This window comes from Neophocaena asiaeorientalis, unplaced genomic scaffold, assembly GCF_003031525.2.
Source record: "Neophocaena asiaeorientalis asiaeorientalis breed wild unplaced genomic scaffold, Neophocaena_asiaeorientalis_V1.1 scaffold184, whole genome shotgun sequence".
Taxonomy (NCBI): domain Eukaryota; kingdom Metazoa; phylum Chordata; class Mammalia; order Artiodactyla; family Phocoenidae; genus Neophocaena; species Neophocaena asiaeorientalis.
This window is the reverse complement of record NW_020185325.1, coordinates 5,842,257-5,854,308: the sequence shown is the minus strand read 5'-3', so window position 1 is coordinate 5,854,308 and position 12,052 is coordinate 5,842,257. Positions and strand designations below refer to the sequence as shown.

Below are 12,052 nucleotides of genomic sequence, written 5' to 3'. Positions count from 1 at the left end.
CCTCTCTCCCTCTCTCTCTTTCTCTGTCTCTCTCTCTCTCTCTCTCTCTCTCTCTCACACACACACACACACACACACACACACACACACAGTAGTTTTCAAAAGGAAATTCCTTCAAATGAGCTAGCCTATGCTCACACGATTAAATATTAAAAAGAAAAAGAAAATCCCAAGTTGTAATATTTTTGTAAAATAAATTATATGAGCTGCCTTTATTCCTTACAATGTAAATCAGTTTTTAAAAACTGATATTTTTACAGGCCAAAGTAGTCCCAAATGCTTGTGTGGTGGACTCACATTCTTTCGGATAGATACAGTGTTCAAAGCAGAGTAAAATACCTTTCAGCCCACCTAAGTAGTAATTCCTCGCAGCCCAAGAGGGTTGCCACAATTCTTTCTCAAAATTAAAGAAGTATGAAAGAGCTCTTCATATTTTGTTCATAGAAATACCTTTAAGTCCTTAAAGCTATACTGTTAGCACTATCTAGTATCTGATTTTATCTAAGCAAGTTAGATAACCAGCATAAACTGACCTATGTAGGGGGCAGAGCAGACTGGCAGAAGGAACTTGCCATCGAGGGTCAGCAAAAGTCGTTCGAATACTAATATTTGAGAAAATGACCCTCAAATTTTTTGGTATTTTTCTCCTACCACCTAAAAAAAAGACAACCTATTTGCTAGAAGCATTTCCATCATCATCCTTGTTGATGTGGGTATTCAGTACATACTGAGAGATGACTTTTAAGTAAAGATGATTTTTAAAAGGTTAGGTTACATATAGTTTGATAGTCTAATTTCCAGGCGGGGGCAGGAAGAAATTTGAATAAAGCTACCCAGTCATGTTTCATTTCTCAACAATATGGGGAAGGTCGGTGTTTCCCCAGCTGGAAGGAAGGCATCTGTAGTAGCTGGGAGCTTGCAGCAGGACTGGATATGGGAACGTGCATATCTGGCTTCTGTCTCCCCATGTACCTCCTCACATAGGAAGTATCTCACAATTATCTGTGTCTGTAAAAATTTTGTTCTCAAGAACAAGTAGACCAACATGCTTATATCTGAATCTAGTATATATACAGCGAAGTGCTGTTAATGCTCCTTTTTCAAGAGCATACATCTTTGATAATGGAGACTAGCCAATTAAACTTCATTCTCTTTTGAATCCCATAGCACAGTATAATGAAGCTGAATCTAAGATATCACTTACAATGCATTACTGTGGATTTAGTGTCCCCAGAACTACTCAAAATGCTTCATGAACGCTTTCACTGTCAAATGAAATGCCACCAACTAAGTTTATCTTATCTCAGGGACTAGCCTATTTGTTTGTAGGAAAGGATAAACAAGTGAGTGTTGTATCTTTTGTGGGGAAGAGATATAGCAAAATCTATACAAGCCAGCTGACTTTGGGAAATGGAGTGAATAAGTAGAAAAAGCAGCTTCCAAAAGCTGTATTAAAGAAACAGCATTTTGATTTTATTATTTTTTGCTCAGTTTATGCAGATTAACTGCTTATACTGGTTCAACTCACCAAATTTTTTTGTCTAATGTTCCATGTCACCCTGCCTCTGAATCTAAATGTCAAAGGGCAGGCAAAGGTACTTATTGATATGCCACTTTATTTTCAGACCCCTAATTGACATTCATTATTAAACAGTTGTGTGGTTCATAGTAGAAGCATTTAATTAAATTTTAGTGAAATAGTCTTTCTTATCCAGAGCCAGGAAAATTCTTTCTTCCGGAAATCAAAAGATGATTTCCTGTGACATCAAAATGAATCATTAAGTAACTCTGAACCAAGATAAAATAGTCCACTATTATGGATCCTTTTGAAATACAGGTGTTCCCCTCCTCATTTCAATACCTTTTTGATTTAAAGAGTATTTAATTAAAAGTCTTAGAAAATTAGTGTACTAATATACAATGTAAAATAAAAACAAATAAAAGTATAAACAGGTGATTGAAAATTATATACACTCAATGTGTAGTATCTTGATATAAATGCTAAGACTGCTTTGATTCTGTAAGATCATAAAAGAGAGAGAAAGAAAGCCTTATTAGGGAAACAAACAATTCTCCCTTACGTTATTCTCTACATTAGCTCATCTATTAATAAGAGAAGGAAAGTAATTCTTTGCCAGTAGGTGGTGCTTTTGTATAAAACATCACTCAGAGATAAACTCATTTCTAATTTTGTTATCTCTATGTATCTTGAACCTGAATTGCATCTTCCAAAAGCCCAGCCCCAAATTACTCCACTTTTTCCTCTGAAATACATGCCCATTTTCTCACTGCTTACAGTGACATTTTTAATACTATCTAATTCTCTCCATTGGAAAGTAACATAATCACATACATGAGTAGGTGGGTTTGCTTTCCTGTTTAAAGTGGGTGTGTCTGTATGGATGATTCTTTACTGTGACTCTCCTCAGTAAAAGAGATATCTGTTCCCTCTTGACAATATGGACAAGTAACACTGACTCTAGCCGTGGATGTCAGTGCACTCAGAATGTAAGAACAGTACAAGCATCTTAAAATTGATGTCAGCAATATTACTATGGTTTATCCTGATCAAAGTCATTGTGATTGCTAGCTACACCTAAGAGCTTAATGCTTTTCCCTCCCGAACTTCCAAGTATCTAAATTCTCCCACACCTTGGAAGAAGGGCAAGTTATGCTATCCTGGAATTAAATGAGGATTAAGGGTTATAAACCCAGTAAAATCACACTAGATCCTTTTTTACAACAACCTTACCTTAGGCAAATCCAGATTCATCAACTAATGACAATGATAAATTAGAGGAGTGGTCTTAGTATCCCAGCAGGGAGAGACTAGCTATAATAATATTGAGGTAATTGTGGGGAAAAAAACAGTATTTTCATCCCATGTAACTGAGAAAGGATGAAGAAAGTCAAATTCTTTCTCAGTCTTAGTGGGATAGGAAGTCTTAAGTGTTTTTAAGCCAATACTTAAATTTTCCTTCCCCATCTTTCCCCATCCTAAGCTTTTCACCAGAAACGGTTATAGGTAGCATCTTATGGATTCTATTTATTTGAAATTTGAACTCTCTTCACTTTCTCTGAAGACTGTACAACTTAATATGCATACTAAATTCAGGGAAACATTTATATCCATAATAAGACCTCTACAATAATTTTCAAACACAGGCATTAGTAAATCAAAGAAGTCTAATTCAGAACCTAAACCCTGTATTGTTAAGCCCTATTGTTAAATCTTGGATTACATTTTGGAACTAGCCTAGGGAGAAATTCCATGGACATAGAAAATGCTTTTTCCAGCGTGTCTCGTTAAAAATCTTCCTGAACTGGTAACCCGTACATTTAGGGAGGCTGTGAGAGACTAGAGGTATGATTCGTGAGGCCTGGACTAGTTAAATGCTGGAATTATTATGGGGCAAATCAACAAAAGCATCCCAATTGCTCTAAGAAGGCGACGCCCCCAGGTGCTTTCAAACACGCTCTCCTCTGGGCATGCTCTGTTGTCGATGCAAATCTTTAAGCTGATGTTTTAATGTAATTGTGAGTTCCTGGGGGCTCCAGGCCTCCTCCATCTGTAACTGGGTTTCCTTTCCTCCTACAGAGCTTGCACTAGCACTCATTTATCTCAGAGTTCAAATCTCTCCCTGCCTTCTACTCAAAGCCTCAACATCAAGTCAGAACCTGTTTCTCCTCCTAGAGACCGTACCACCACCCCTTCGAGATACCCACAACACACGCGCCACGAGGCGGGGAGATCTCCTGTTGACAGCTTGAGCAGCTGTAGCAGTTCGTACGATGGCAGCGACCGAGAGGATCACCGGAACGAATTCCACTCCCCCATTGGACTCACCAGACCTTCGCCGGACGAAAGGGAAAGTCCCTCAGTCAAGCGCATGCGACTCTCTGAAGGATGGGCAACATGATCAGATTATTACTTAATAGTTTTTTTTTTTTTCTTGCAGTGTGTGTGTGTGCTATACCTTAATGGGGAAGGGGGGTCGATATGCATTATATGTGCTGTGTGTGGAAAAAAAAAAAGTCAGGTACTCTGTTTTGTAAAAGTACTTTTAAATTGCCTCAGTGATACAGTATAAAGATAAACAGAAATGCTGAGATAAGCTTAGCACTTGAGTTGTACAACAGAACACTTGTACAAAATAGATTTTAAGGCTAACTTCTTTTCACTGTTGTGCTCCTTTGCAAAATGTATGTTACAATAGATAGTGTCATGTTGCAGGTTCAACGTTATTTACATGTAAATAGACAAAAGGAAACATTTGCCAAAAGCGGCAGATCTTTACTGAAAGAGAGAGCAGCTGTTATGCAACATATAGAAAAGTGTATAGATGTCTTGGACAGACCCGGCAAAGGGTGGCCACGGTTAAATGTTAGGAACACATCAGGTCACCTAACACCCACCCCGAGATCGCTCACAAACCTGCAGGCACATCCTTGGTGTATGGCACTCATGAGAAAGGATCGACGACCATTAAAAGAGGACCATACCTATTTTTAAAAATGTGGAGTTTGAGGGCTAACGTATTTAATTAAATAAATAAATAAATCTGGGTCTGCATCTCTTATTAAATAAAAATATAAAAATATGTACATTACATTTTGCTTATTTTCATATAAAAGGTAAGACAGAGTTTGCAAAGCATTTGTGGCTTTTTGTAGTTTACCTAAGCCAAAATGTGTTTTTTTCCCCCTTGATAGCTTCGCTACTATTTTAAACGGTCCTGTAAAAAAACCAAAAAGGACTTTTTGTATAGAAAGCACTACCCTAAGCCATGAAGAACTCCATGCTTTGCTAACCAAGATAACTGTTTTCTCTTTGTAGAAGTTTTGTTTTTGAAATGTGTATTTCTAATTATATAAAATATTAAGAATCTTTTAAAAAATCTGTGAAATTAACATGCTTGTGTATAGCTTTCTAATATATATAATATTACGGTAATAGCAGAAGTTTTGTTATCTTAATAGCGGGAGGGGGGCATACTTGTGCAGTCGCACATTTGAGTAACTATTTTCTTTCTGTTTTCTTTTACTCTGCATACATTTTATAAGTTCAAGGTCAGCTGTCAAAAGGATAACCTGTGGGATTAGAACATATCACGTTGCAACACCCTAAATTGTTTTTAACCCATTAGCAATCAGTTGGGTCAACTGACATCCATTGTATATACTAATTAGTTTCTTTCATGCTATTTTTTTTGGTTTTGTGTTTGCATTTTTATCAAATGCAGGGCCCCTTTCTGATCTCACCATTTCACCAAGCATCTTGGAATTCAGTAAGTGCATACCCTAAACTTGCCCATATCCTAAATGATATGGTTGGTTTTCAGCCTAGAATTTGATAACGCTTTTAAGAAATATGCCCAGAAGAGAGAGCTGTGTTGGGGCACATGTCCCGCCAATATAGCCCTAGAAACAAGTGATATGGAGTTTACTCTATGCATGAGTTATAAATTCCCACAGAAGAAAAATGTGAAAGACTGGGTGCTAGATAAGAAGGAAGCAGGTAAAGGGATAGTTGCTTCGTCATCCGTTTTTAATTATTTTACCTGACCCTTAACAATCTTGTCAGCAATATAGGACTGTTGAACAATCCCGGTGTGTCAGGACCCCCAAATGTCACTTCTGCATAAAGCATGTATGTCATCTATTTTTTCTTCAATAAAGAGATTTAATAGCCATTTCAAGAAATCCCATTAAAGAACCTCTCTATGTCCCTTTTTTTTTAATTTTCAAAAAATAATGATGACTCTTGTCTAATATTCGTCTATAAGGGATTAATTTTCAGACCCTTTAAAAAGTGAGTGCCATAAAAGAAAGTTGATATATATTGTTTAAAAGAGATTTCAGTCTAGGAATGATTTTCTCTTGGAATGTGAAGATCTGTCGATTCATCTCCAGTCATACACATTGACATACACAGCAAAGAAGATAGACAGTAAGATTGACACTGCTATATCAGGTGTAGGACATTTCTTATCCAGTTTTTTCTTTTTCTTGCATAGTTGCTATGTGTTTCTCATTGCAAAAGGCTGCCGCTGGGTGGCAAAAGCCAAGAGACCTTACTAACTAGGCTATATTTTTCTTAACTTGATCTGAAATCCACAATTAGACCACAATGCACCTTTGTTTCTATCCATATGGGATGCTAGCCTGCCTTGTACTAACGTTTTATATACTAAATCAAACAAAAAAATCAATCATTTCATATATCCCACTACTCCAGGTGTCCATGGAACATGAAAGAAAAACATTTATGCAGAGGAAAAACAGAAAATCATCCCTGAACCATCACACACGCGCACACACACACACACACACACACACATTCACACATAGGGGGAAAAACAGAAAATTATTTTCCTCGCCATAAATTTGATCCCATTCTTACAACCCATCCTTATAAGTTGATATGTACAAAATATGCAAATGTCACAAATGTTCTTTGTCATTTCAAAACTCTTTATCAATAACTTACCAGTGGGTGGGAAAGGGTCATTATGTGAAAATATGAAAAAATAGCCATATTAATTCTTTACCTGCAATTTGCCTCAGCAAGAAAGAAAAAGTGATTTTCTAATGCTGAAGATAAAGTAAGCTAAAGTACCAGCAGAAGCCTTGGCTATTTATAGCAGTTCTGACAATAGTTTTATAAGAACATGAAAAGAACAGAATCACTTGAAAATGGATGCCAGTCATCTCTTGTTCCCACTACTGAATTCATATAAAGTGGTGGCAAGATAGCAAAGGGATAATCTGAGAATTTTTTGAAGATGATTTAATGAGAAGAAGCACAATTTTGATTGTGATGTGTCACTTTCTGTAAACAATCGCTGTCTATCTTTACCCTTATACCTTATCTGTAATTTACCATTTATTGTATTTGCAAAGCTAGTACGGTTTTGGGTTTTTATCATGGTAAAACCTTTGTATTCAGGAGTTTAGGGCAGAGCCCTGAGGGAGTGTTATTTTACATAACCCATCCTAACATTTTAGGCAACATTCTTCATTGCAAGTAAAAGAACCATAAGTGGCATTTTACACAGCTTACAAGTATTGTTATATCTAATCCTATTTTAGAAGATTTTTTGGTAATATTAAGCTTAAATACTGGTAAAACTGATGCAATATACACAAGCTGCACAACCTGTATGCATTGGTGCGTGGAAGGCTGTTCATTTCAACCTTTTTTAAAATTGTGTTTTTTAGTAAAATGGCTTATTTTTTCCCAAAGGTGGAATTTAGCATTTTGTAATGATGAATATAAAAATACCTATCATCCTCAGATCATTTTAAGGTTAACTAAGGTGAAAATTTTAAAAAATTCCAATACACTTTTTAAAAAAAAGTCTGCCCTCTCACACTTTTATGTATTTATTTTTCTTACATACCCATCTTCTAACTTAGAGATAGCATTTTTTGCCCCCTTTATCCTTGTTTTTGTTTTTTACTCCAGAGAGTAACTGCTTTGTATTTCTTTCTTTAGAAAAAAAAAAAGATTTTTTTTTTTTTAAAGAAGAAGCCGCCACTTGAACCCCCAATAAATGCTGTTGCCTAAGCATGGCGTACTTCATCTGTTCCCGTTTGTGCCATCTGCTGTGATGTCATCACTTATATGGCGTTAATTTCCTGCCACTACAGATCTTTTGAAGATTGATGGAATACTGGTGTCTGTTAGAATGCTTCAGACTACAAGATGTAATTAAAGGCTTTTCTTAATACGTTTTAACCAAAGATGTGGAGCAATCCAAGCCACATATCTTCTACATTAAATTTGTCCATTTTGGTTATTTTCATAATCGGGTATTGCATTTTGCCTTCCCTGTTCATACCTCAAATTGATCCATACCTCAGTTTAATTCAGAGAGGTCAGCTAAGAGACGGATTCTGTTGTGGTTTGAATGCATTACCAGTGTTCTCTTGGAGCGAAGCAGCCCTGGGTCACTGTAGGCATAGGACTTGGATTGCTTCAGATGGTTTGCTGTATCATTTTTCTTCTTTTTCTTTTTCTGGGGACTTGTTTCCATTAAATGACAGTAATTAAAATAGCTTGTAAATGAGGGCATACAAGCATTTGCAACAAATATTCAAATAGAGGCTCACAGCGGCATAAGCTGGACTTTGTCGCCACTAGATGACAAGATGTTATAACTAAGTTAAACCACATCTGTGTATCTCAAGGGACTTAATTCAGCTGTCTGTAGTGAATAAAAGTGGGGAATTTTCAAAAGTTTCTCCTGCTGGAAATAAGGTATAATTTGTATTTTGCAGACAATTCAGTAAAGTTACTGGCTTTCTTAGTGATGCAGTGTCTGTGGTGCATTTTTTTAATTAATGTTTTGCTGTTCAAATTTATTCCACTTTATCGTGTTTTTTTAAAGCAGCTTCTCCCACAAGCACAAGTGAGCTTTCTTGGTTTTCAACTCAAAATACTCAAAAAGAGGGGTATTTGTGTTTTGGGGGGAAGGGAGAGTGTGAATTGTTTCCCTACTCTTGGGGTGATATATGTATCCAGCCAGTGTGGGAAGTTCAAGGTTCTTATCAAGTGGCTCAACTTTGTTATCAAAGCAGTTCCGTGAAGATCTTTGATAACTTGCTTAATTACACAGACTTTTCCAAAACTCATTGTGCAAGATATCCCCATGTTTAATATTTTTTAAACTAAAGTGTGTAAAAAGCACTTCCAGACTTATTTCTTTTTTCTTCATCAGAATAGTCTACTTAACCAAAAGAGGTTGAAAACATAGGCTTCTATCTAAATATTTGGGGAAATTAGTGAATTCATCCATTTTTAGAAACTATAAAATATATCCATTACCAAAATTTAATTACTGATATAATTTCTAAAGGAAATGTCCTTAGAAAGATCAACATAGAGACTAATTTAGGAACTGAAAAGGAAAATAAGGAGGCCCTGGCCAGCCGACTGGAGAACTGGACTTTTGCATTAGCAGTGACTCCTCCTCTGATGAAAAAAAGAATGCCTCCTGCAGAAACGCTGCATGTGGCTTCAGAATAGCAGTGCTTTTCTCTTTGTTCTCTTTATCCATTTTCAGCAAGCATTTATTAAGCAATTATTATGCGTATCTCGTGGTAGATTCTAGGATGAATCAAGATGTAGCTCTTGCTATTAATAAATGTATAACCTAATAGGAGATTAAAAGGCTAATAGGAAATAGGAAGTGTTTTCAGAGACATCTTTAAAGTGCTAGAAGGGAACCACTTTGGCCATCTTTGGAACAGAGCTGAAGCCCCAAGAATAGGCACCTCGTAACCTGCCCAGCAGAAGCAGTCTTTGACTTGTCTTTGGAGTTGGGTAGGATGGAGAAAGGCCCAGATGGATAAGGACAGGGCTGATTTGTGGGCACAAGACCTCTGCAGTCACACGTGGCCCTCCACTTAGCTTCATGTTCCGTTGTCACCATCTTGAAAATCTAATCTCTGAGCCTGTGGTTTTTGTTTGTTTGTTTGTTTTTGCGGTATGCGGGCCTCTCACTGTTGTGGCCTCTCCCGTTGCGGAGCACAGGCTCTGGACGCGCAGGCTCAGCGGCCATGGCTCACGGGCCCAGCCGCTCCGCGGTCTGCTCGGCCAAGAAACAAAACTTTTAAGTTTCTGGTGAGCGGGTGCAGAGATTCACTTATATTGCAGCCACTCAAGATAAGCCTTCTGTGTAAGTTTCCTTGCTTATTAAACCTGCCACCCACCAATCTGGAGTGGTCTGCCTCTTTCTTTGGTCTCTCCTTACCCTCCGTGTACAGAGGCCGGGAGGCTCCCAAGGCACAAGACTGCAAGAGTTGGTTGGAGTCTGATCATATAACTGCAATTTAAGAAGTCTGGGGTTTAAGGAATTAAGTGAAAGATTACAAGAGATGGAATTGTTAAAGTACAGCAAATGATGAGGTTTATGGTAGGAGTGATGATAGATAAGGAATTGTTTGTAGTTTCAAGCTTAAATGGTTAGGATCATAGTAATGTTCAAATTGGATATGGAGAGGTCACTGCTTCGTCAGGAAGGTAATCAATTCAGTTTTCAGCCTGTGGAGGTTGAGTGAAATCCAAGAAGAATGTGAGAATTTTGTAAGTAGAGATGAGCTCAGGATACCAGTCAATCTGAAGGTTTTGGATGTTTTGGAAGTTACTAACAGGGAGGAGCCGTGCATTTGAAAAGCGTGTCAAGGGGAAGAAAGGGCAAAGGGAGAAGGGAGAAGAAGGCTTGGAAGGGAATGTTGCAGAGGGGAGACCTACAGAGGGAAAAGGACAAAGTCAGGAGGGAGCAGTGAGAAGGAAAACCGAAGAGTGCGGTCAAGGCATGGAGAGGTTTCAAGGAAGAGAAAAAAAGAAGCGTTCAGCAGTGTGCAGTGCTCTATTGGGGTTCCAGAGGACGAAGATGAAAGAAGGGTGATATCTGAGAACTAGTTCAACAAAATGGTGTGGGAGAGAGGAGAGACCACAGAAGTCCGTCTAAGAGATGTTGTGAAATTTCAGGCAGCGAGTATGAACTAATCTTTTACAATGTTTGTGATTAAAAGAAGAGAGTGGGGTGGGGGTGGGGGGCTTCCCTGGTGGCGCAGTGGTTGAGAGTCTACCTGCCGATGCAGGGGACGCGGGTTCGTGCCCCGGTCCGGGATGATCCCACATGCCGCGGAGCGGCTGGGCCCGTGAGCCATGGCTGCTGAGCCTGCGCGTCTGGAGCCTGTGCTCCACAACGGGAGAGGCCACAACAGTGAGAGACCCGCGTACCGAATAAAAAAAGAAGAAGAAGAAAGCGGCCACGAAGGGAAAGGTTGTTAAAAGGCTGGGTAGAAATTGAACGTGTTTATGGGCTAGGGGAGACCTAAGGGGGCAGAACACAGACATGAACCATCCTAACCAAAGCCTAGAGGATTACACTTTGTGCTCCCTAAGTCCAATTTGGATGTGGTTATTTTAATTCAATGATGTTTGGGAGTCTGGATTAAATAGAGTTATTGAATTTGATAAAGGCAAACCACCCAGAACAGGGCATCTTGAGTTTTCATTTTGTGAACCAAGTCCTTTTTCCATTTTGTTTGCATATTTTATGGCATTTTTCCTACACATTCTCCTTACAGACAGACTTCTAAGCAAGATCCAGTGATGAAAGTGGAAAGTCAAGTTCACTTCCCCACTGTGTGTCTCCCTTGAATTCCCACTATCTCTATTTCCAGAGAGCAAATGTCTCCATCACCCAAAATGAGGCTATTCCTTTAACCTCTCCTCTTCTAGGTACAGCCTCTTTCCTGGGGGACTTTTGCCTGAGAGTTATAGTTAGGAAAACAGGTAGGAAAATGTTCATAGTTTCTGGCCCTAAAGTGGTTTCTCGTTTTAGCAGCAACCTTGCCAGATCATCGGCTCCATCAGACCCCCAATCTTGACCAGATCCCACTTGAGGAAGAACCTCCAGCCCTAAAGCACCCATCTCTAGCAGCCAACCTCTGCTCTAGGCCAAATAGAGATGATAATCCCCTTTGAATCTGGTAACTGGTACAAGGGCCAGGCTGAAAGGGAGGAAACATGAACTACCAGTGGGGCAATTCCGCACTAAACTGAAAGTTGTCAAGAAAGCACTTTCCCCGAACTCTCCACAGCCAGAAATGTGAGGTCCAAGTCAGTTCCCTTGCCCCACCTTCCTCTCCACAAAGACAGCACCAGGGCCTGGAGGTTGCAATGGCCAGGCAACCTGAGGAAAAAGAAATTGCAGCTGGTGCATGAGTGAGGGCGAGACCCATTGTAATGGATGTTGAGTAGCTTCTCTGTGATGGAGTTGACTTTCATTTTCTTATTTTGCCTGCTCAGTGACCCTAGATGCAGTTTTTCCAGAGGTCATCTAGTCTCCTAGTTGAGAATCAGACCAGCTTTGCTCCTCACAAGCTAAGTAGCATTTCATTTGTCAAGTTATTTACTCTCTCTAAGCACCAATTTTCTCATTTATGACTAACTCACAGGGTTGCTCCGAGACCCAGTTAAGACCTTCATAGGTGCTAATCAGTGAATAGATCCTTACTCGCCCGAAAAGTCACT

At 38.9% G+C, this 12,052-nt stretch overlaps 1 protein-coding gene across 11 annotated transcripts in view; it reads left to right on the top strand.

Moving 5' to 3' along the window:
• Positions 1-8,316, top strand: part of MEF2C (myocyte enhancer factor 2C) — a 170,290-nt gene extending 161,974 nt beyond the window's left edge. For 10 of the 11 annotated variants that reach the window (XM_024734346.1, XM_024734348.1, XM_024734345.1 and 7 more), the window contains one exon: positions 3,599-8,316. In XM_024734346.1, coding sequence (XP_024590114.1) covers positions 3,599-3,920 — 322 coding nt within the window. In that variant the 3' untranslated portion in view covers positions 3,921-8,316. The remainder of the gene's footprint in view (positions 1-3,598) is intronic. The other variant, XM_024734347.1, reaches the window with a different exon arrangement.
• Positions 8,317-12,052: the final 3,736 nt, after the last annotated feature.